A 26617-nucleotide genomic window follows, 5' to 3' on the forward strand; every position below is an offset into this window, starting at 1 on the left:
AACAAATTCGATATTGGGGCACATCCCTGATAGATACTAATATTACTACTAATAATGGTAAAATGTTCTCATTGATTGCTCAATGGTTTAAATGTCTTTTCTCAATTTTTTTCTTCTGAGTTTTAATGTAATTTAGCATCTTCACAGGAAGGTGGTGCAAATAAAAAATTCCCTGAGTAGTTTTCTTGGTCACCCTGCATAAAAGCAGCTGAAACATCCATCACACACAGCACAAGTGATCTGATATATAATATCAAGGACCCTTAATGAGAAAACATAACACCTCGTATCAGCTAACATGCTCACACTGAAGCTAAGGTGCATACTAATGCTACTCTCTAGTATGTAACATGATCAGATGCAGGAGTGCAGTGGGACGTAAAATGTGTCCCCTTTCAACCAAGATACCACTGCTTTGACCAAACATCTTGTATCTTTATTTCCAATAAAACGGTACTAATGAGGAATTACGGACCAGCCAAGAGGTTGTTTGAGAGATGCTTCAAGTCTGTTATTAACACTGTAGGTGTTTGGCCAAGAGACACAAGCTAAAGCCGCCAATGCCCATCAAAGCACAACGTTCTGCAATATTTCTCTGGATGTACAGTACATACTGAAGCCTGGAATGATTTTTTTTTTAGCTACTAGATTGACTAACTGACATCCACAAACCAATAAAACAGATTTAGGATGCTTTAACACATACTTAACTTGTGTGAACATGGATTACACTAGACAAGTGAGGCCAGTTTATTATAAACAACCAAGATTAAAATGTCCCCCCCACCCATTCTGGGACTATTTTAACTTCTTGCGATGAAACACGATGTACATTTCTGGATCTCTGCTGTAAATGCATGTTGTAAGTGTTTGTACGCTACTGTGTGTTCTACATCGTAATCAGCAGGTCAAAGTCACAGGCTTTATTCTGCATGGATGAACATCACTCTCTGCTTAAACCCGCCCGTCCCACCCCCAACAATATGGGTCAGATCGCCTAGAGATGGAGGAAGGCAGAGACACAGAAGTAAAAATAGAGCAGATCATTGTGTCTATCCACTTTCCTCCACAAAGTGGCAATAAGAGAGAAAGAAAAGGAGATGCCAAGTGAACGGGAGATAACATTTGCATGTGTGTGCGTGAGTGTGTGTGTGTGTGAGTGATAGACAGACAGAAGCTGCAGTGGTCCAGGGGGGAAGAACCCTGCACTGACGTCAATAAAAGCCCAAGGCCTGAGGAGATGATGATAGTAATAATGAGTCACTCCTGATGAGGACCCCAAACAACACAAACATCTGCACCGAGCACATCCCAGTATGTGTTATCAGTCGGACAAGATAATACCCACCCCAGTTTCTTAAAAAAAAAAAAAAAAGGATTATATAATGTCAAATAATAAATAATGCTATATGATATTTAATAAATGTTTGCAAAAGATAATTATTCATTCTAAAATGAAAATGCATTTTTAGGCAGTGTGGCAAAAACTCAAAATAATAAAAACAATGCAACCATTTAAAAAAAGTGTACTGAAATAATTTCTATATATATTTTTAAATTGCTATTAACCATGACAACAACAATACAATTAGTATTGTTGATAATTTAACGGTTTTATCTATCTGTGATGAATTGCTTGTTATGTAAATACATTTGTTAAAAAGCAGAAACACATTTAATTGTATTATTATTTTGTGTATATAACTCTAAACAGATGAACTATTAACAACAATATGACCAAATAGACCAGACATTTAACGTATTGAGAGTCATGTCACAGCAGTATAGTATGCCTGATCAAAAATAAAAAGGTAGGGCAAAGTGTGATGTCACAGAAGCTGATGATGCATTCTGCCTACGTGCACTGTGATTGGCAGTCAGGCTCTGCTTCTGTTAATGTGAAAGGATTTAGGATGCCAGTCAATGCCTCCCACGGCAAGATCACATGATAACTGACACTTTTTTTCTCTCTCAGTCCGTCTCCCTCTTGCAGCTATTTTCAGTGAAGGCTCCCTCTCAAGGTCACTCCGCTCACGAGCGCAGACGCAGCTGGTTAGAACCTGACTTTTCATCACCCACCAGTGCTGACTGGTGCAGAAGACAGGAAGATGGAGAATGCCAGTACGAGCAGGGGAAACAGAGACAGGAACAGAGATCTGCATTCCTTTTGTTTTACCTAAACCTAAATAAATCATATTCAGATATGAAATGTATTCTAACACCAATCCATCCAGAATATCTTAGATCTTACTACCACCATTTAAATAACAGACAAACTTATCATAACCCAATTACGTAATGCTCTACAAAATGAACGATCAATGCATTAACGCTATGCCTTTCACCTTTGTGATGTTCTGTATGGTACTGTTGGTTGACCGAGTTGGAGGTTCTGTATTATTGACATAGGAAACAGTGCTCTTCAGGTTCAGCGTGACACAGTTTGGATTGGCTTTCTGTCACGCACTAAATAATTCAAGACTTTCTCTGGCATGACTGGAAAATTATTTACGCGCTCGCGGGATCCATTAACAAGCTCATAATGGAGAATTGTGAACAGAGTGATCCAGCAGACAGGAGGGTCAGCTCACCTGAGATACTGAACACCTGTTTATTTAAACCGTTCTGAGATGCATGTATCCCGTAATAATGTTTGGACATTATTTTTGCATCATGATGTTTCTACTGACCATGGTGGTCTTGATCTCCAAGTTCAAGTGCAGATTCGGATGAGAAATGCTTTGAGTTATTCTGAGAGGAAATGAAAAAGATGAACCATGCAGAGGGAGGATGGGTGGTTTCCATGTCTCAGTAAGACGAGGGTATTAAATGTTCTGCCTCTGGAGTAATCAGCTGAAATGTGTTGTGTCCTCCTTAGATTACCTCTAACAGAATGTACATCCCACCGAACACACACATATAGAGCTGTGTGCAGCAGGATCAAAGTGACACAGATGCTAAAAATGTGAAAAACTGACACTCATTACAGCAGTAGCATGTCATTTTTTTTTTTTAAGAGTTAATACACTTTCTCCTAACCCTGCTTAATATACAGAGACAACTATAAAGTGGTTTACTACTAAGTAAACCACTTGAAGGCTGATTTACCTGTAAATTGTATACATTATGGCACTTTTATCATTTCTTAGTTTAATTTCACATGTCGTTTATACCACTTGGGTTATTTTGAATTTAATGTTCAGCATGTACCTGTCCTTTCCGGTTCACGCCAATGATTCCAGATGTAGCTTCGTGGGGTGCCGTCACAAAAATGGTCTCTCCGCTGATTCTGTTCATGTAGATGCAGGTGCCAGTCTCCAGGTCATACAGATGAATGTAACCGTATTTAGTGATGAGAAATACGACGTCCTGTTTGGAGCTGATCTGTGTGATGAGAAAAATGTTGCTAGATGGTCAGTTCAAATCTGGTGGAATTTATATTATTGTATAAAACTATGGAGTTGGCAAGATTTTTGTGCTTTTGTTTTGTCTTTTGCTTAAATGGCTGCATTTATTTGATAAAAAAAAATACAGTAATATTATGAAATCTTATTTGATTTAATTGAATATAATTTATAATGCAATTTATTCCTGATAGCAAAATTGAATACTCAGAAGCCATTATTTCGGTCACATGATACTTCCAAAATTATTCTCATATGCTGATTTGGTGCTCAAAAACATTTTTTTGGTATTAGCAAAGCTTAATTATATATATATATATATATATATATATATATATATATAACATATTCTTTGATGAACATTAGGTTCAGAAGAGCATAATTTATTTAAAAAAAGAAAGGACATCCAGTAAAGGAGGAAGGAAGAAACAATGCCTCTTTCACAGGAAAAAAAATCCAAAAAACCACATACCTGCATGGCAACGGGGAAGTCATTCTGTGCTTCTGGAGGGAAGAACACATCCACAGCTTTCTTTGGGAATGGCTGGTTGCCAGTTGGTGGTGTCCCCACTTCAATAATGTGAAGCTGCATGATAAAGTCTTTAGTTTATTTCATGTTTTGAAGTAATGCACACAAAATAATGCAATTATACGTGACAAATTATGTGAACATCAATAATTAGAAAAAAACTCAAATCAGTTCATCTGAAACTAAAACTAGCCAGCTAAATTACCTCTTCCTCAAAAACGGGAGTTTACACCCAAAAAGCCCATCCAGACCACTTCCTCTCTTTCTTAGACAACTGTGTTATGAATACTTAGTGTATGCCTCTTAGCTGAATAAAATGTTTCTAGTTATAAATACATGTGAAAACGCACCTTTCCTCCTGCCTGACCTCGCACAGCAAAACAGAAGAGAGTGGATTCTTCTGCATTTCCCTCCATTTTGAACTGTCCAAAGCCAGCGGCATGACCCTCGATGGGCTGTGACACCTTCCTTTCAACTGAGTATAGCTGCATGGCACCAACAACTCGGTTTTGCTGTAACAAGAAATGGAATACTTGAGAGAACACCCTTGATTCAGTATCCAACATTTGACTAAAAGAAAAGAATTAAGGAAATAGAATACAAATACTACTAATAATAAAACTGAATATAGAATCAGTAATAAAGGAAGTTACAGAAAAAAAAATGAAACAAATAATTAAAATGTAAATGAACACGAAATGATAAAAGCAATAAATGACGTAAGCATGTCTATGTGCAGAACAAGAGCAATAGTTTGTGTAATTGTAGACCAGAACTCCAGAATGATTATTTAAAATGATCATGACACCTGAGCAGAAATGCCAATAAGCAGCAGCCACTTCTGCTTGGCATCAGTGCGGTAGTTGATGATTTGACAGCCTGCCAGACTGGAATGTCTGTCGAACACTTTGACCGGCTGAGAGTCTCCCTCCATGCTCCAGTGATAGACGGCGTTATCGGTCACCAGGGCAATGGTGTTAAGAGAGATCCACTTCCAGAAAGTGACATCATCAGTCATGGTGTGGGCTTTCATCTTACTCTTCATCTCGATGTTAAAGATCTGAAGGGTTTTGGCAGCTGGGAGGAATAAAAAGGAAACACCATGAAAATTTTTTTTATTTATTTATATATATATATATATATATATATATATATATATATATATATATATATATATATATATATATATATATATATATATATATATATATATATATATATATATATATATATATATATATATATATATAACAATTAAATTAGATTACAAAGACAGGGTAGAAATATTGTCAGTCATGGCTGGAAATGCATCAGGCAAGCCCACCATGACAGCTCATTCAGCAGTTAAGATAAATGAAGCAAAGCAATCAAAAAGCGAGTGTAGAAGGAATTTGTGAAACTGAAATTAAACATCAGACACTGATTTCATCTTAGCACAAGGCTTACAGTACACTGTGATTTGCTAATAATGTGCGTTATGGGAAAGGACAACTTGGCAGCAACTCACCTGAATAACATCCAACCAATAATTTATAAAAACACAAATCCAATTACTTACTTCAGGCCCCAGATAATCTAAACTTTGCGTATCACTACAATTAAGACAGGGATTGCAGAATAACACAAAGGTTTCTAAAGTTAACATGAAAAGCACACGTTTTTACTTTCCCAACATGGTTATAGTAACCAGCTTTTGAGGAGGCCATTTGAACAGGATGTGGAGGCTGATCAAGTTCAACCAAAAGTTATAGTTTGCACTGATGGCAGAGGACTATTCTGACGATGTCTTTCATACATTTACTATACACTGACAATGTAACTTACTTGGCAGTATATGGGGACACTCAAGCCCTCCTAGTTTTCATCCAAAATATATTAAATTGTGTTCTGAAGACATGGGGGTAACGTGATTAATGACAAACTTTTCATTTGGGGGGAGTATCCCTTTAAGCTTGAGATTTTTTGTATAAAAATAATTTCAATAAACTGTTTATGGAAATAATGTGTATGAAACTAATAAAACTAAATTGAACGACAATAAAATATGTTTTCTCTAATAATTTCATTAATTTAATTAATCAGGGACTACTTTCACGAAAAAAAAAAAGCTAATTTCTGGTACATGCTTTGTAAATGTAATTTATAGAAAAGTGCAAACTGCATGCTTAATGCAAATGTAATCAGATGATTGTGTTCGTCAATCAATGCAAATCTTTATGTGTAGTAAACACAAAATGAGGTTTATCACTGTCTGTCACCATCAGTTTAGAGTAGTGACCATGTATATTTGTGAAAACTGATGATGGTACAACACCACCAACAAAAAAAACCCTCAACTTTTGCTTTTATCATACAAAATACAGAACAACATTAAGCAAATAGTGTCAAATCCTATCTTAACAAATTCAATTTAAAATACTATAAAAAAACAAAACGCTTTTTTGAAAAAAAGCCTTGAAAATAAAACTATTATTGTCTTTCAAAAAGCAGCAGATGGCGTTTGAACTTCACATCAGGCTTCGTGCGATTCATAAAGATGTTGGAAATGACGTGGCTGTTTGGCCAGTAGCCCTGAAGACACATAACTTCGGAAGCAAAGCAACACGGAAAGTTACAAAGTGCCATGCACACTAGGGCTGTCCCTTTTACGAAAAAATCATTTTCGATTTTTAACACGTAAGTGTTCATTGAATCGATTGTAAAATCGATTTTCCATGTCTAAAAAAAAAACCATTTCCTTTTTCAACATAAAATAATGGACGAACGTAAAGAGAGCACTGGAAACGCACAAGTTAGCAATATTTCTTATTTATTGGCATGAAGTTTTGTGCAGAATAACAAACAGTAACGGGAGTGCACCATTCTCGAAAAAATATATATGCAGAGGGGACGCCTGCCATAACAAAAGAAAAACATCACTGCATACTTCAACCTGGCTGCATTTATGATTCAGGCAATTCAAAAATCTCCAAGATTATTTTAAATAATGATTCAATCCATTTTAAACAACTGTTCAAAAATTTTTTAACTTTAAATGGACTTGAGAACAGGCCATGTGTGTTTTTTATTGGACGTAACCGACACTTAGGCTAGGCGGCACTAGGCAGGCATAATGAAATGCGCAAAAAAGGCTAGAGCCATTACAAATTTATTGGACAGGAAAACAAGTCGATCAACATTTTCGGGGTCCAGAGCAGAGCGTTTTTTATTCACTATATGTCCAGCTGTTGAGAAGACGCGCTCCGACCGCACTGATGTCTCTGGGACACTTAGGTACAGCTGCACAAGGTAGGGGTATTACTGCCAATTTTCCACCACAAAAGCCGGTCGCTGTCAGCTTGCAATGGTCCTTTTCATAACTCAGAATCTCCTGTAACTAGATGCGTGAATGAGGCGAATTCGCGTCTACCGCACCACGAGACTTCCAGATGCACGTAAACGTGTCTTTACATTGACTTAACATTGAAATCATTCACGCCAGACGCTCTATTCGTGTTTGGTGTGAACACAGCATAAGAGGTCGCTTTCGAGGTCTGGGTCTTATAGGCGCGTAAAATTGCTGGTATTTTCTGTCTAGCTTTTGCAAGGCATACTGCACTTTCAGAATTCTTTTTTTTTTTCTGCTATTGATTTTCAAACTAAAAGTGACAGCTCTAATGCACATCGCCCTGTTGAAAAGGGGCCTCGTGGACTCAGCATGCACGTCTGTCCACTCACGATGACATAATTTTCGCTGTATGCAGCTTTGCGCTCATGCAGACACTGCTAGTTTAAACCAGGCTTTAGGAGGCCCCCCTCCCTCACCATCCTTGGAATTGTCCTAACCTTTCCCCCTATTCGGCTTTTGTTCCAAACCTGTATAACCTTCGTTTATCTTCAGAACCCAAATTAAGATATTTTTTATTGAATTCAAGACCTCTCTGATCCTTCGTAGACAGCAAAGGAACTAGTACGTTCAAGACACAAATGTAGCAAGGACACCAATGTCCTTACTACATTTCTGGACCAGGGAACATTTCAGTTGTATTGCTGTCTTTGGAGGGTCCGAGAGCTCTCACATTTCATCAAAAATATCTTAATTTGAGTTTCAAAGATGAATGAAAGTCTCACAGGTTTGGAACGACATGAGGGTGAGTAATTAATAACAGAATTTTCATTTTGTGGTGAACTAACCCTTTAATTTGTGTTCTGAAGATGAACAAAGGTCTTATGGGTTTGCAACGACATGGGGGTGAGTAATTAATGACAGAATTTTAATTTTTGGATGAACTATCCATTTAAAGTCACAATGAAACAGTAGTGGTGACATTGTTTCTTCTATATTTTGATATACATCTGAGAGACACGATTATCAAAATAATATGTAGGGCAGGGACAAGTTCTATCTGCCAGTTGTTGATTGGATTTTGAGATGTGGCTGTTACACTTAAAAATGCAGGAAGATCTGAATGCCAGATTAAAAAGATGGGTTAAGTCGCCTATAATTAGAAAAGTGCTGCATTTGTCAGAGGTAAGCCTGTAGTTTTAACAGAAAGATTGATTTTGATCAAAAATAAAAATAAACTTACATGCACAAATCATTCAAACCAAGATCAATAACATGCATTTGGAAAATAGATTAGGTGATTTTTCATTTCATGCCGACTTTAAATTCTATGAAGAACTAGTCAAAGATTGCAGGATGACATAAAGCTTATTACTGCAGAGGTCAGAATTTAGTCTATGTGCACTGAAAGAAGCATAAATTACTATTTACAATGATTTCAGCCCTGTGTGGATAGATTTCCTTAACACAACTTTACACTTAAATCACATGACAAATGTGGGAGCAAGAGCATTGGGAAATGAAAAAGGAATAGAAGGGATTTGAATCCACATTCATCATGGTCTCAACATAATAAGAGAGCAAGAAGCAGCACTATAGTCCTAAACATACTTAACAGAAGACGACAACAACATCTTAGCGTTACGATGAATAAATGTCAAGGATTTATAGCAGCTAAAAGGAGTTATAGAAGGTAAAATCCTGATTTCATGAATCTAACGTAATATAGTGTGCCATTCCAACCAAGCTCATCTTAAGACCTTAATTGGTTTATATTAATTTATAAACAGTGAAAAAGGCCAGAAGGAGGACTGAACAAGTCAAGATTACTTCAGGTTAAAATATTGCTCAGGAAATTTGCTGGTTGATTCATACAGGATATTGTGATGAACTCAAAATAAGCTAATAAAATGGCCTCTAGCCACAAACAGGCAATCGATTAAAAGCTAATCTAATTTTAAACTGCAACAGTGACCGTTCTGGATCATTCACTGCTCTTTTTTCCTCTACTGAAAAGGCAAAGCAAACTGGTTTGAAACTACAAATAAAAGAATTTCAAGCAATTTAATTTATTTTCCATGTCACCCATAAACATTGTTTAACATGGCAATTACGATTAATAACATGCTAAGAATTGGATGAATTACTATAAAATAGCCAGTTGTATAGCATGACAAATCTTTCAACTCTACACAGGCACTGAGCTTAGTGTAAAAGCTACTGATATTTATTCAAACATCAACTAAGACACTGATAAACTGTTGGTCAAATAATTGCTACCTAAACACAAGCTGCATAGTGATTGAAACAATGGACTATGAACCACCACAAGAACCATAAATTTATAAGGCTACCTTTACCCATGTTCATTTACATGGAATTGAAATTTATATGGAGACGCTTGATGTTAAGATTGCATAGTGAGGGTGGAGAAAAAGACTTAATATGACAAGCATTATAATAATTAAAATTAAACAAAGAGAAAAGCAAATGTATGCCCAACAATATTTCAAACCCCAGAAAGAGAAAGTTATGTCTACAGAAATCAACAATGTGAACATTCAAGCTACGAATTTTGTGAAAGTTAAATCCTGTTTAGCCAAAGTGGGTTAATTATGTGGTACATTGTTGCCTAAACAGTCTTTATGTAAACAATATCAGAAAGATGCCAGGACATGTTTGCTTTACATTGCCTATCAGGACTTGAATTTGCAAGGGGCCTAAGTCCGAACCTTGAGGCACACCGCTCCTATATTTACAACAGCAATATTGTTGATTTTGAAACTGCCGTTTTTCTCATAACACATTCAAAACAATTGAATTCAGAAAATATTTAGATTAGATTTCATAAAAATATACAAATTTTTTTTCCCAAATGGTCAGTAAAAATGTGTATGTGTAGCTTTAAGTATTATTTATTACATGTATTGGCTAGAAGTGGAGGCTGTAGAAACACCTACACAAGGTTAAGCAATGAGGCCAAACAACTTTACATAATGTTCAATTTAGAAACAGGATTATAACTTTCACAAATCATTGTACCAAAATGTTAACTCACCGTCTGCATACACATGAGAAAGCAGCAACAAAAAAGGAAACAAAACAAAAAGACAAAGCAATTATGGCTGCATGACAGAAAATACACAACATATCATGTTACTGTAAGCTAAGATGTAGCCTATAATGAGGAAAATGCCAAAAACAGTTGCTACAGAAATTAGTCTAGTATAATTTAAACTAAAAAGGAACTCTGGGTGAATGAATGAAGCTAAGAAAACAACACACTTATTTTCTAGTTAAAACAACAATGGACTGGATCAGTCCTATGATTCAGTTGAGCTAAAAATGCAGTAGTCATTACAATTAGGTTAATATCATTATCTCTGGGACTAATAATTGGTATCTCCTACCTTTAAGTGCAATGACTTTGCTCGCAGGGTTCATGATGGCGCTATCTGCAGAGATGGGCCTGCGGATGGGGGTGTTTGGGTCCGCCATGTCAATGATCACCACCTGTGCCTGTTCTCCGACCTTCTCCCGGATACAGATGAACTTATCAGACTCCATTGTCAGGGTGCTGAACCCGATGTTGGCTGGGTTGATCCCCAAATTTTGGAGCTAGGAAAAAGAGAAGTTTTATTTGCTTTAATTTTAATTAATATATTATATACCAAAGACAATTAGGCCTAAATCTTCACAAATCTTAAAACTTCACAAAGGGGGAATGCTTCCTAAATGATTTCAGGTTTCTCTTTGACCCTGTGAACCTATCTAAGAAGAATTTATATTTTTTTAAGAAAAATCAATGACTATGTATCCCACACTATAGATTAAAATAGATCAGAGGCATAATTTACAAGAGGCACAACCAGAGCAAACAGTAACAGCAAGGAACTAATTTCCAATGTGCTTTTATCATCAAAAAAATCAAGCAGTAGCAGTATCTCTTATCATGAGAGTAGCATTTCAATAACAGAAATTTTTCTATAAAATAATTAAATAAATGGAAGTCAAAGAACCAGCAAAACCTCTTTCCCACCCCACTGAGCCAAATACATGGCTTTGCTGTCTGAATAGGCCTTGAGGAATTTATCACAGGGACAAACAATGAACAGATACAAGAACAGATACATTTTTAAACAAGACTCCTACTGAGAACTTTGTTCTAGAACCACATTCAATTGGAAATCTTGAATATGTATCCAACTATTTGGAAATTTTTGGTTAATAGTGATTTAAAAATTATAAAAAAGGATAGGTAAACGTACCTATTAAGCTCACATACCCATTAAACACAATTTGATATTTAAGCTCAGGTTATAAAAATAAAAAATTATGCATTATCATACTTGATGTCTTAGCCAATTTATGTGTTTAACTTGAAATTACAGGAGCTATGTAGTGACAATCAGAATACTGCACACTATGGGTCTCTGTATGTTCACACTGTCTGGCGGCCATTTTGAAAGCTGTCTGAAAGCTTACACCGAAATATTAGCCCTTTATATGTGCATTAATTTTAGATGTTTAATAATTTATTTTGGGTAAGTTTCACTACTTTCTGTAAAATTAAGCGATTGATGTTTAAACTTTACATATTATAACCTGGAACTTTGATGTGGGAAATAATTACAGTTAGATCCAAAAGATAGTTGTAGCAACAAGATGCTACAGAACAAATAGTTAGCTGACTAGCTGTATAAGATTGTGTGCTGTGCTTATATATCTTCACAGGAATTACTGGCATGTATTTATACATCCACAATATTATACATTTACAGTGTATTGATGGTCTGGGGTTTTACATTGATGGTATTTTTAAAGATTTCATATTATTGTAAGGTGAGCTTAAAGGGTACACTACTATGAAAATCACATAGCTTCAGTGTGACATCAATAAGAAAGAGTATAATTAAATAGATATTGTTAATAATAGCTGGTCATAATAAAATATGAACTTAATAAATTACCAAGATAATTTATTAAGCTAAATCTTGTTGTCATTTTAATAAATATTACATGAAATAAAAAATTGTTGCTGCTTTAATTAAGCTCAGTGTGCCCTCTTTAAACTCTCTTTAAATATACTTTAAATATTAACTGATGGTTGTCACAAAGTTAAGTTAATGGATTTTCTATGGAATCAGTTGAATCCAATCTGCAGACTGGCTCTGACCTTTGCCAACTAGCATCAGTGGAAATCAGTGGAAAAACAGGCCAAAAATCCTGTAGTGTATTCCAGCTTTAAGAGACTACAGATAAGTTGACATTCATTTAATAAGAGGCTTCATAATGAGGCTAGTTTCTGTGTCCATCCCCATGAATGCAATGTTTTATTGGTTTGTTTTATATGATTTTTGAATATGTGTTACTTAGCTGAGCGGGGACTAGTATAGATGCTGCAATGTGCTTAAATGACACTACACTATGAATATATAACTGATCGACTTGAATACCTCGTTGCTTGATTTTAGTGTTTAGTGTAATGTTTTTTTTTTTTTGTAACTGACTTTGTACAATCCAAAAATATATATTTTTAAATTATTCTTTAAAAAGGTTGTTTAAAATGAAATTGTTTTATTATGAACACAATTCAATGGTAAAAGTTTTTTCGGAAGTAACATTCAGTAATGTACACTGAATATTGATGAACTAGCTCAACAGAGCTAAATTACAAAATATGCACAAAAATGAAAAATACTGTACAAATGCTTTAGTAATTAACAGTTAACTGGTTACCAAAGCTAAATGTTGAAAATGATCTTAAATGTAAGTTTTTGCATGTAAAAACTAGTAAGTGCTCTATAGCCTAATCTACAAAGAAAAAAGTAAAGGACATCCCCAGAAGTCCCTTCAGTTATTCAAAGTACAAATTGCAACAGTCACTAACAAGCTAATCTTTTTTACAAGCACACAGAGGCTATGCATCCTAAAAGATCAGAGGAGAGACAAAAACACTTCCATCATTTATTTAATAGTGCACTTGAACATCCTCAGTTTCCCTTAATTACGTCAGACAAACACAGCAGGTCAGACTTTCCTGGCGCAAAAACATTTAGACAACAGACAATAACATCTAACACACTGGCATAACTTGCAGATCTGATACACTTGAAAAGGTATTTAGTAATTATAATAATAAAAAAAGCTAATGCTAAATAATAATAAATGGACAGAGTTAATTATTAAGCCATCAATCTTTAATGGTTGCCTTTTAATGCTTATGCTGATGGGTTTAATTTGATAAATAGTCAGGTGCTAAATATCTGTCACATTAGGACTGCACAATTAATCGAAATGAAATCGCAAATGCAATAAATAGGCAGAATCAGTGATAGTCATGCATATCTTTCAGTGAAGCACAGTTCTGTGATCAGCAGTAAATATCCATCCAAGGACCAGAGGGCGCTCTCGCTCTCAAATTCAAATATGCCCTGAAGAAGAAATCCAGGATTCAACTACAGCTGAAGACACAGAAGATTTAACTGCTTTTATTGATTCAACGTAACACCAGTACATAGTTTATCAGAGTTCTTACTATAATTTATCAAAATAAAGTATTTTACACTAGACTGATGTTATGTTCTAAGTTGAGTAAAAACGTTGTTAAATGTGGTATTTTCACGCGCTATTAAATGGAGCAGCATTTACTACACAGGGCCGTAGTTCACTGAGAAGATGTGCAAATAGCTGACCATAATAGCAAACTATTTTGTCGATTTCATAATCCTACGATTATATCATCTGCGATTTTGCATGGCTTGTTAGTGAACTACGGCTCTATGTAGTAAATGCTGCTCCACCTGAAAGTAGGTGATGGAGATTTACTGCTAATCACAGAACCAGCTTTACTGACTAAATGTGCATGACAATCTCGATTAATTGCGTTCGATTAATCGTGCAGCCCTAAGTCACATTGCTAACCACAAATATTTCCTCATCAGGAGGTTATGCCCATTTACTTTCAACAACATCAACACCGAACTCTGCTAATGAAGCATGTTTCAAAGCTGGTTTCAGTCCATTAAAAAGACATTCTCAAAAGACGTTCTTCTTAAGTATTAACTAACCATGACGAGACTCAGGTATAAGTCAATTACAGACAAAAAATAAAAGTCAGTGGAAAGCCAACTCAGCAGCACCACACCAGCTGAATTAGAAGTCTGAGTCACCGAGACTGACCGAGACTGAGAATAAGATCTTCACTTCCACACAGGAAAACACTGATCTGCATGCTAATAAATGCAGATTTTTTTCTTGTACAGTACTCTAATTCTATGGTTCACGTTAAGCACATATGACTAAGCACCACATGAAGACGAGAAAATGCAGCGACATCAACTCTGAAAAGAGACTTACATTTGAAATGGGTTCAGAGAGGAGCAGAGGAGGAGGATTTATTGTAGGAGACATCTTGACTTCAGGCATTTTTAACTAAACTGACAGCTACTTCTGTATAGACTCTTCTAAGACTAAGTCAGCTGGACAAAAAAGGCTGAAGGTGTTGCTTGTAGCCAAAACCCAGCCTTGGTTTTATCAGCAGCCAGACAGATCTCGAATACCAGTAAGCTCAAACAGAGGCGGCAGTCGAGTTCGTGACACTGACATATTGCCAATCACTTATTCTAATGCACGGTGCACCAGCTGCCACACATGCTAAATTACAGAGATCAGAACTGACAGCTGGACAAACATGAATGAGAATTCTTGGTCTTATGTAACATCACTTATAGCCCTGAATGATGCTGGACGGGAGGAAAGTCCTCTCTGCATTAACAAAGCTGTATGCTGCCAATGTGTTCTAAGCAATGCAACCTAGGCCAATTGTTTAGTCTAAAATCCACTTTACAAATGATTTTGCATTTCATATTGGCCTGATAACTGTCTTTAAAGAGCAAAAGTTATTTAAAACTGACTTGAAAAAAACTATTTTTTTTTATTGTGATAATATTCTGCTTAATACAAAGTTACACAAAAACAAAAGTAAAGAATATAGTACATCTTTTAGACTACATTTTTGATGATTTTTTTAGCTTTGGCAGCCAATGATCCAATGATGATATTGTATGGAAGAAAACCGAACCCACGTCAGAACTTCTGCTTTTGTATTCTACAGAAGAAAGAACGTCATATGAGATGATATGAAGGTGAGTAAATGACGACAAGTCTTCATTTTTGGGAAAATGAACCCAAATTACAATTGGTTGTGAATTTGTACTTCTAATATAGAGTTTGTAGGTTAAATTATAAACATCACTGAATAATTACTGAGATGGTTGGCAAGGACTTGTAGTTTTGTACTTTAATTTGCTAAATGACTAAATTAAGAGAGTAAATATGATCTAATACTAGACAGTGAACACTCAGATAGAGCATTTCATTGCTGGCTAAAGGTATCTCTGGCTCATGCTGCAGCGCTCAGGCTTAATCAAAGAACAGTAAGAAGAAACAGGAAGCACATTTTCTAGGAAGAGCTCAACGGAATCAGCAGCACCTTTTATCAATGAAGAGCGGACACAGGCACACCCAAAGCCACACCCACATTCCTGTGTCATGCGGCACAGAAAGCCACATCATCGCTACTAACCGACAATTGTGAAATAATAGTAATAATAATGAAAAAAAAATGAAAAAGGGCTGATTATGCATTTTGCTTGAAACAGAATAACAATTTGTTATTTAAATAAGCTATTTTCATGGCAGGAACCCAGTAAAATTAGTTAAAACTAGGTATATACACAAATACATATATTTAAAAAGGAGATAGGAGTTAACCAGACAAGATCATTCACAGAAATATAAAATGAGAAATCAGAAAACAAAACAATTTAAATAAGAAAAAATGATAATAATAAAAATAAAACATTGCCATTAAGAGAACAGTAGCATGTTCATGCATTTATTACTGCATCTCATAGATGACATCACACATGACGACATCACAACTGAACAGGCTGTTCCGATTGGCTGAAGGGAAACTCTGCCCTTGTAAGCACTCACAACGTAAAGAGAGACACTGAAGCAAACGTAAGGGAAAGAGTTCTCTCTGTCGTAGCATCAGCCTTAGGCCACGCGTGATTCATCCACAGCATGTAACTGCTGCTTGCTTCAGTGGAATCTCAGACATACCCAGAAACTAACCCAGTTTCCACTAGAAGCCTACTCTCCAGCCTACAAAAACATGGTGTGTGGCTCGAGAAACAGCTACTCGAATATAGCCAGTTCCTTCCTGGATTTTTGTGGACATCTCTGGTCAGTGCAAAGGAGGAAACTCATGATACTGAGTTTATCCTGGTAAAGAATTTGAATCAATAATTGCTAGCTGGCACAAGGAAAGCTGTTCTTTTGTACCAGAAATAATTCAGGCAAGATGAACATACTAACTAGACAATTAGTACATTAACATATATGTCAGACTTATGTAAGACCGGATAAACACTACATGTCAATAATATTATTCTTTAAAATATCAATCTTGGATCTTGTTCAATTCACACAAACAGACACTGCAGCCAAAAAAAATAATAATTATCAAGCGTTGACAATCTCTCCCTTGTCTGCTGGTATACTTGACTTCCCATTTGTTCCCTTGACTGTTTATTTTACAGTGGTTGGATAAAGATCACTGCAGTGAACTTCACCAGTGAGTTTGCAAACTACAAGCCAGATACCAGAGATAATGACATAAACAACAGATGAAGAGAGGAAAGACAGCCGTTAGCTGAATCATGAAGCCTCCTAACAGTGCTTACATGTACACATTGAGATTTATTCAAACAAAAGATTCAGATGCATGCAATTCATTCATTTATACACTATTATTTATTTTTTACAATTAGTGCATTGAATTATTACTTTCATTCAGCAGATGCACTAAATTGATCAAACGTGACAGTACAAACGTTTTTAGTTCAAAATAATTGCTTATTTTTAGAATTTGTATTCATTGAAAAAAATCCAGGAAAACAAATGTATCACAGCGATATTAAATAGCACAACTATTTTCATTACAGAAAGCAGCAAATCAGCATATCAGAATGATTTCTAAAGGATCATGTGACACTGACACTCACATAACATGCTGTCATCAGAGCATAATAAACTTGCCCCCTGATGGCACTTTCACTGACTATCACCAGTGTGGCATTCCACATTAACCCTTAAGAACTGCCACAGACACTTGACTTTATACGGGGGTTAACTCGAGTGGCTTGTTCTGTTATGCTGACCTACACTACACTAAGTGTTCATGCATTTAACACATTTCTATGGCCGAGGTTTGCTTTCACAAATCTGGACGAGTGCGAGAAACTTTTTAGCCTAAGGCTTGAAACATCAAGTGCTTCTCGAATCTGAGCAGATCAATTCAGAATCAACCCATCGTTTCAATTCATTACTTTTTAAAGCTGTCAGCACATTCTCTCTCCAACCTCCTGTGCTCGTTTAACCCTTTTCCTTCTCCGTCCAGGGAAAAATGGCACCTTGCTCAGCACAAAACCCCGATTGCAGAAGGCTTGGGGAAGGATACACAATATGCTGAGGCTTGCACCTCACTGCCACTGTCCTCCATAACAGGAAGCTGGGAGCTATTGTGTAGAAAGCTAAATCAACACGTTAAAAGCTGTGACCATATGATCATAGGTGACATGTGACCAACCTAGCAGGTTCACCACGGACAGCCGAGCGGGAAAGGGAAAAGGAGAAATGAACACTAACAGAATCCTCTTGGAATCAGAGTTCATTCATTGCTGAGGAGTTCAAAATGGATAATGCATCTCGATTCACACGAGATCACACGAGAGTCATGTGTGATCAGCAGGCTAGAGTTCAAAGATTAAATGCATTTGCAGGGCTTCAAGGTAACGTATTAAACAGCACCACATAAAACACACGAAAGCCATCTGCAGATCACCTGACTTGCCCCTGTATCATGCTTATGTTTCTCTTAAAACCAAAGAGTAATTTAAGTGATTTGCATTGAATAGTTCAATGCACTACAGGTTATTAGAAACAACTAACTTGCAGCACTAATATGCATAACTAATGTGTAACGAGCATCCAATCATGATAGATTGTATTAGATTAAAACAGCCATTACTTGGTTTTTACAGCTTGCATTGCTTATTTACGGCAACTGCAAACTGATAACTCTGAGAACATCATAAATATAGGCCTTCTGTACCTGAATACCTAAATAATCAAGTAAGGTATAATGCAGTAAACTATAAATGATGTATATGGAAACAGGTGTTAGTTGTGGTGGTTAGACACCAGTTTTATGAACATACCGTTATACCATTTATTTTACCATAGAGGATTCAGCAAACCAAAATAAAGCAGCACTACAATCTCAATCAAACAACATGAGCAAGTTTTGTCTTAATGATACTGTCTTCCTTGTGCCACTTACAGTATTATACCACTGACTCCTATTGTACTCTGACCTTTAGTTGGCACTTCACTGGAAAAGTGCTGTGCTACATTTGCATTTCATTAAGTAAAAATACCACCAGAGGGCTTTAGGCTCTTTTTGGTCCATTATGCTATTCTGCACTTTTCTAGGATCAGTATCCCAAAATCTGACAAACTAGTAGTACATTTAACACACACATATTTCATTTCAACAGTAATATAATAAATCACAATAATATATGGTAACCCTGAACGTTTAGCTCAAAAAGACATACACCAAGATGTACATCCATAGACAGTCTGCACACTTTCTCAACTTCGAAAGAAACCTCTAATCTAATTTGGTTGCAATGTTATTTTAGTATTTAGAACATTTACAGACTATTATAGTATTTATTAATATTTTGAATTAGATTTTTTAGTTAAAATGTTTAGCAGTTTTTAATGTGGTGTTGTTTTTAATATTTCTATTTGGCTATATTTTATTTTATGTATGTTACGTAATTTAAAATAGATTTTTGTTTTCAGATATTAAGTTTTAGGTTGATTTTGTTTTTCAGCTATATATCAAAAGAAACTATTTAATAGTTTTATGTAAAAATACCGCCAACACTGATTGGCTTACTTAATATAATTTGCAAAAAAAAAAAAAAAAGTCCTGTGTGGTACCATTTGATAATGAGTGAATAAAATAGCAAAGTTTGCAACACTGTATTGACATCTAATTGTGTTTAAATCAGGGGGGGTTGACCATATTAGCTGTGATGTGGACAAGTGATCACTTACTACGCAAAACTATTACAAATGACAAACACAGACCATTACAGGCATGGCACTGTGTAAATATGATGCTCAACAATAGCCAATTGATCCAGCACTAAGACTGTTTGTCATAATATGACCTGTCTCAAGGACACAGAAGCAACAATACACTAAAAAATAAAATACAAAATTACACTCAAACATCTAAATAAATAAAATGAGTTACACCAAGTCCTAAAGGCCTTTAAGATGAATGAAAGCCTCAACTGATATAGACAAAAAAAAATTGCAAGCAATGTCTGAGTCGAGTGCAAATAATCATAATAAAAAAAATGCAGAGGCATCATGGGACATACACATGTCTATAGGTGGGGCATTTTACACCTGCTACTCTTAGCTTGTAATCTGGACAGCTCAATCACAAATCTGTTTTAATATAATGGGACGGGGAATAGGGAATACAATTTCTGTATTAAACAGGCGTCATTTATCATTTATAAAATCTGTAAGTTTATCTCTGTAAGTGTTTTCTTTGTATATAAGGACACAGCTAGTCATTTACATCTATACATATTTACGTAACTTAACCAACCCTCTAAATAATTGAAGAATTAAGCTAAAAAATGCTGTCTGGGAAGGAAACTCACTGGGCTTCATTTGTGACTCAACTAGAGTAACGTTATGTATTATTCAGTTGGTTAACACCGACAGTAGCTAAGCTAACTCCCCTGCTATTACTAACTGCTGATGGAAGGTCATATTCACCGGGGAATGGGTTACTACAATTACTTATTTAAAAACACACTGACGTTTTCACTATAAACTCATAATAAAAGAAACGAGCCCCCCATTTGAAGATATTTAAATGTCCTTACCTGCAGGTGCTCCTGGAATCTGATGGGCAGGATTTGAGCCATGGTGATGCTGGTTCCTCTTCGCTTTCCTCTCTAATTCCTGCTATTATTTCTGCCTAATCTAAACTACTCCGGAGCCCGGAATGAATGGAGGTGGTCTTGTGTTTTGGGGGGGCAGATGAACCGGGAATGTGTTAGGTTACTCTAGTCGCCCGCTGAATGTAAATGAGGCGATTCAACTCCAGTATCAACCGCCGCTGAGAGGAACTCTAGAAACCTGCAATGGCGGCGGAACCCGTTCGGTGGAGAAACGCACCGGAAAGAGACGTAGATCTCAATGGAGGCGGAGGGATACGTGTACTTTGTGGAAGAGGGATTTTAGTATGTTTGACAACAACATTTTACTACTCAGATGCAAAATACACATAAATATATCGCGAATGTGTTATGCGTATACTTGGATATGGGAAAAGTTAATAAAATACGTTTGAACGATAAGGCTTGACGGTACTAGTTCTTTACCAATCGCCCTTTGCTTTTTGCCACATCATTCGTCCTCGTGAATTGACGTCAGTTCCGATATTATTTCTCATGTTTTATTTGTATAGTACAGGCAGGGGCGTTACAAGGCCTTCGTCAGTACTGGAGAACGGTACTTTGAGCGCTTGTTTTGATTGTCTATTGATAGGAAGTGCAGAACAAGAGTCGTTTGCAAGCAGCAAATGCAGATGTTGAGCTTAAAACAGATCTTCGTCGATAGCAAACGATAGGATGCATTGCATTTGCATGTTTGGTTTCGATTTAATGTAATGAAATCGCTGTTTTTGTTGTTTGTGTTCGAAGTATCCGATGTTTTACTCACTGGAAAAAGCGCTCCAAAAGATTCAGTGCCTGAGAGCTGTTCGGTTCATTCGAACTGATTCGTGATTCATTTCCGAGCGTTCTGCTGCATTGTTTGACTAGTTCATAGAAACGAGCCGATTCAAAAGAATGATTCATGTGTGAATCATCGCCGAATCGGGAGCACTAAGAAAATTGTGTATGCGTTTAATTTACTTGAAGGTGGAGATTTTATTTGTAATATGTGCATCTGTTTTTGCAAGCTTAATCATATAAAACTGCATGCTGTCCATTTAAGTCAATTACATCAGTTGAATAAATTAATTGACGTTTATATTTATAATTTATATAAAATTCCGTCTATTATATAGAATTGTATGATCACACATAATTGTTATTAATCAACCATGCAGTTGCCTAGATTTGTGCAACTGTAACCAACACAAATACTATTTAATTCATTCTAAGTCCAGAACGTGGGTCTGTGCACTAGAAAAAAAAAACTAATGAAACACAACTACTGTTGAACAGTGCATTAATAGCAACCTGTTTTCCAAGCACAAGGCGCATATTGGATGCACATTATAGTAATATAACAGACAAGGGTGTGTGAAAAAGCGAAGTGAATTTGTTAAGCAATTCCTCTCGAGTCTATTATGGTGGGGCTGATAGCCATGAATTGTAGTCATTTCCTCTAGACTTGGTCAGAGTTTGTGAGCAGTTTGCTCTGCTGAGAGGAAGGTGTGGCAAGCACAATGAACTTGTTGAACTGACTCATAAAAAAACACATCTGCACTACATGTGTGTCCATGTAAAACTTCCATATACCATAAAATAACTGCTTGAGAATGAGATAAACAAGACTGTACTATAAAAAGAGCACTGCAGTTCGATACCATTGAGTAAACAAGTCAAAGTATTGCATTGCGCTGTGCCCTAATTTAAAGTGCGCAGTTACAAAGAAAAGGAGTGAAATATTATGTCCTACTGCCACCTAGTGTTTTTCTAATAAAACTACAAACACAAAAATAACCTTAAAAAATCCAAGATTTTATATTCGTGAAAAATTTTAATATCCATAATTTAAGGGGTCTATGCAATACAAAATACTTTACTGTGAATAAATAAAATATTTGGTCACTGAAACTATGACAAAAACATGATGTAAAGTGTTATCAAATGATCCCATATAACATAAATACAGCACATTTTCATTACCATAAACATTTAAATACTTGAAATATTACTAATCCAATCTGTACGAAGTTTATCTTATACAGGTTCTATTACAAATACTCTAAAGTGCAGACAGTTATTGTTATTATTCTTTAAAAAAAAATTGACCAGTCACAAATTCAAAAAACAGTGACAGCAGAACTACAAAAATACATTTAAAAAAATTTGGTCAGTCATCTTAGTGGTAACTTCAAAAAACAATTCCCAATGGAACAACCCTCACATTGACACCAACAAACTTTCATGCTGTAGTAACAGTGGTTACTGAAGCCGGTGTACTAGGTTTTAAGTGCTGCCCCAGTAGCCGTGCTTGCTGCGGTACCCCTGCTGGAACCAGCTGTGCGGTTTAAAGGAATGACTGGGTCTGCAAGGGGGACGGATCATGTAGTGTGGCCGCTGAAGGTAATGCCCTTTCCCCGGGCCGAACTTCTTCCTTGGCACAGGATGCCATACTGGGGCACTGGCATATACAAGCTGTATTCATAAAAAAAATTCACAGGAGAAATAGTAAGAAACAGTGCTTAAAAAAAGAAAAAGTAAAAAAAGAAAAAGTAACTTAGTTAAAATACCCTTTAAAATTTGTCTACAATTCATAGCTCCACTTTGATTAAATTTATACTCAAAATATAATTGTCATATTCGTTAAACTCATTGCATAAAATCTTATCTTCACATAAAAGTTAAAGAAAGTGTGCTCAACCATCTGAAGAGGAGATGCATCCAAAAATCAAAGGTCCATCTTGCTTTGAAGCAAAGGTGCATGACTCACTTAAACTTTGATAGTAAGTAACCTTACTTTGAAGTACGGTTTGTAACTGACATGTCTGATTAAAGGCTTTGAGGATGGCTAAAATAGGACTTGTTTTTGAACAATAAAGTTAGGGCAATTGTTGCACCTTTTCTTCAAAAAAAAAAAAACGCCCCTTTTACACATACAGTCTTTATTGGTAAATTACCTTTAAGAGAGCAGGAGGTGTGCAGGACCTCTTCAACCATACCGGTAAATAATTTTTCCTATCTGAACATGCACTAGAGTAGACAAAGGTCCAACCATTGTTCAATATCCCCCCCTTTCACCAGCAACACAGCTGTGCAATAAAGTAACTGTGGTACTGTTAGCATCTATAATGTGTCTAGTGCAAAAACACATTCTGTATAATCATCTTTATGCCTGTTACTTAGAAGTTTAAAAAAGCTCAGACAGACAGTGAAACTAAAGCACATTTCCTTATTCAGGTGAGTGAATACACTTGACAGTGCATCTTTTATAGGTAATTTCCAGTGACTAACATCAGAGACTGTGAATGAGTGTGGGTTCTGATGTGTGAATGGTATCCTACTGGAAAAAAGAAGGAACACTGTTGATTGTGTGAACAGCACATTTGTATATTATCATGCGGGTAATTTAGAGGTAATCCAGGTTAGGTTCCCAGATTTACTGTGTGCTAGGGGCCATTAATTATATATTTCTTACAATATTTTATTGAAATAAATCAAATCTAAATGTTCCCAGCTGAAACCTCTGTAAAAAACATCTAAATCGCGACACTTCTAAATAAAACGATTGTCTAAAAACATTTAAAGGAGTACTTATAAATATTGTTAATATTCTGCTTTAGTCAACAGACCTACTCTATTGTTCACAGTATGAGGTCAGTAAGATTTCTTTTAAGAAATCAATTCTTAATAACCAGGGACATTGTTACTGTTTTTATTGTATTTTTCATCAAATTAATGTCACCTGGTGAGCAGAAGAGACTTCAAAAAAAAAAGGTAGCTACCTTTGAACAGTAGTGTAACTGTGGCAATTAAGGCAATACAAACATCTTGTACCTGGTATGGAGTGTAGTTGTGGAGAGGTGGGGTGTACTGGGCCTCTCTACAGCTGGTGTCCTCATCCGAGGAGGATCCGGAGTGGTAATCTGACGTGACCTTCTCTACAGCGCTCGTCACTTTCTTTGTCACATCCTCTTTATCATCATCATCATCATCACTTGAGAAGGTGGCTACAGTAAAACCATGATTCCTCTCGCCATACCTATAGCCGATTCAGAAGGAAAGAGGTAAAAAAACAAATCTAAATCTAAATAAATCTGCTTTATTTCATCAACTCACCTACAGCACACCTCTCCAGGATCCACCCACAGCGTGAGCTCCTTAGGCAGACTGAGGTCCTTGTACTGCACTCCACTCTCAGCACAAGCTCTGAGCAATTCAGCATCCTCTTTATGAAAGCGGTTCACTCTGATGCACCTGCAAAAGATACATTTATAGCTCAATTAAATATGATGCATCGGTTTTGACTGTCTGTGAACCTAAGGATGTCAATGAACAGTACTGCTTTTCAGAGGGCTGTACCTGAATGCTTGGCCCTTGCTGGGGTTGTCTGGATACCAATGACCTTTGTACTTCTCCTGTAATGCTACCGTTAACCGCTCCACAAAAAGTTCCACCTTTTCCACATCCAACTTCTCAGCCTTCTTTATCAACCGCTTCAGGAAAAATACCACTGCTGCTATTTCTTTCTTCATTGTTAGCTGCACAGCTGAAATCCAGGTCCTACTTCTGTGAATACAGAGACATTAATGAGTACAAATACCACAATCACATTCTTTGATATTAATTAATACCAAAGAATATGAATTCATAAACAAAACACGATTTTCAAGGTAAAAAACAAAATCACAATAAAATTGAGTAAATTAAAAACAATTTTATAAATTAATAATTACACAAATGTTTTTAAAGATTATTTAAGTATACATTACATTGACAAAAATAAAGACAATCATCTAGCATATTTCAAATAAATGTTGTCCAAAGAATCCTGAAAATGTTTCCACACCATCCAAAACAACACTGGTAAGACCATGTGTGTGTGTGTGTGTGTAAAGACCTCTAACACTATCTTGCTCTATTCTTTTTTTATTCTATGTTTTCTTTTAATTTATTATATTATTTAAAAGCCCATGCTACATGTACTTAACCTAATTGAGACTTGTTAAAGCAGTTATATATCATTGCTATTTTTTGTTGTTTTTGATTGCTTCCACTGTCCTTATTTCGTAAGTCGCTTTGGATAAAAGCGTCTGCTAAATGAATAAATGTAAATGTAAATATATATAGATAGATAGATCGATCCTGCTTCATACTTCTTTTTTAAAGGTCAGAACTGGTTTCATTCTAAACCATAAACCCATCAAATTGGAAAACATCACAAAAATAAGCTCCTAAAATCTCTGTAGACACTTCATCTAGCGTGTGAACTAACGTTACATCACGTGATCAACAAAGCTGGACGGCCAGTAGGCGGGATTGCCCGCTAAATACATCACGACCGTTTGAAACACAAGACCATAACAGAAACGACCAGTAACGTTAGTAGCAAAGAGTATGAAATTCTGCATTATTGTTTAACCTAAGAAAATACTATCTAACGTTACATTAAGTTAGATTAGAGCACTTGCAGAATTTTTTTTTTTTATGTATTGATGATTATTGCCCTTTATCTGACAAAAGCTTATTTGGTCAGTTAACTTATTTGTAGTTACATAGGAACAATTCAGTTTCCCAACTAAACTTAAATAAGTAACAGTTACGTTAACATAACAAGGGCTAACAACTGCCTTGTTTAAATGTCACATATACAATATTCAATATTTACATTTCCAGGTATTTTCTCTTTAATTTTATATATATATAAATAATTATTACAAAACGAAATTAACGTTAACACACTGTAGCCTAGCCGAAGTTACCATGGCCTCGATTCCATTTTCAGTTGGCTTTACAACCGCCGTTTCCTTTCCTTTACCACTATTAGTTTCACATTATTCTTAATTTAATATTTGGAGCTACTAAACATAAATTAGTTATACGCCAGCTCGCTACATCTCTACAAACAGACTGACCGGGTTTTCCTTTCATCCACATGTGGACAACTCCTGCTGCCTGCCGCGCACGACAACACACTCCCAGCTCTGCTCCGCGAGAATATGTGGTGACGTTGACGTGACTTTGTCTTGTGCGCATGCTCAAATGAAAATGATTCAGTCGATTCGATTCTTTTGATTCGTGAAGCGAAAGATTCAGTGTTTTTATTAAACAGTTTATGACAGAAGCACATAACAAATACATAAAAAGTAAATTGAAACAGTAAAATAAAAAGCATTTATTACGTCTTTGTGTTGAAGAGCACGCATATTTACATTTACATTAATTCATTTAGCTGACGCCAATTTATTCAAATAAATAA

At 35.9% G+C, this 26617-nt stretch overlaps 2 protein-coding genes across 3 annotated transcripts in view; both read right to left on the minus strand.

The window, feature by feature from the left end:
• The window catches only part of LOC127966913 (clathrin heavy chain 1), a 35287-nt gene extending 14439 nt beyond the window's left edge, over positions 1-20848 (minus strand). Inside the window, exons 1-6 of one of the 2 annotated variants that reach the window (XM_052568278.1) lie at positions 20308-20848; positions 10669-10876; positions 4742-5010; positions 4284-4445; positions 3877-3990; positions 3211-3384 (exon numbers count right to left, since the gene is read on the minus strand). In XM_052568278.1, coding sequence (XP_052424238.1) covers positions 3211-3384; positions 3877-3990; positions 4284-4445; positions 4742-5010; positions 10669-10876; positions 20308-20349 — 969 coding nt within the window. In that variant the 5' untranslated portion in view covers positions 20350-20848. Of the gene's footprint in view, positions 1-3210; positions 3385-3876; positions 3991-4283; positions 4446-4741; positions 5011-10668; positions 10877-14617; positions 14832-20307 lie in introns of those variants that run through there. The other variant, XM_052568277.1, reaches the window with a different exon arrangement.
• A 1327-nt stretch (positions 20849-22175) lies between these two features.
• LOC127965855 (protein BTG3) lies at positions 22176-26405 on the minus strand. The gene is made up of 5 exons (XM_052566544.1): positions 26274-26405; positions 24721-24927; positions 24478-24615; positions 24196-24400; positions 22176-22836 (listed from the first exon to the last, which is right to left on the minus strand). Exons 2-5 carry the CDS (start codon positions 24891-24893, stop codon positions 22648-22650), a joined length of 705 nt encoding a protein of 234 aa, XP_052422504.1. The 5' UTR covers positions 24894-24927; positions 26274-26405; the 3' UTR covers positions 22176-22647.
• Positions 26406-26617: the final 212 nt, after the last annotated feature.

The sequence above is a fragment of the Carassius gibelio genome, chromosome B10, assembly GCF_023724105.1.
Source record: "Carassius gibelio isolate Cgi1373 ecotype wild population from Czech Republic chromosome B10, carGib1.2-hapl.c, whole genome shotgun sequence".
NCBI lineage: Eukaryota > Metazoa > Chordata > Actinopteri > Cypriniformes > Cyprinidae > Carassius > Carassius gibelio.

Bases quoted from the DNA above. Each gene is read 5' to 3' on its own strand.
- LOC127965855 (XM_052566544.1), bottom strand. From the start codon at position 24,893: ATGAAGAAAGAAATAGCAGCAGTGGTATTTTTCCTGAAGCGGTTGATA. The intron at 24,616-24,720 runs GTACAGCCCTCT...TATCTTTTGCAG, and splicing joins AGCAAGGGCCAAGCATTCAG to GTGCATCAGAGTGAACCGCT. The intron at 24,401-24,477 runs GTGAGTTGATGA...AATCGGCTATAG, and splicing joins CCTGGAGAGGTGTGCTGTAG to GTATGGCGAGAGGAATCATG.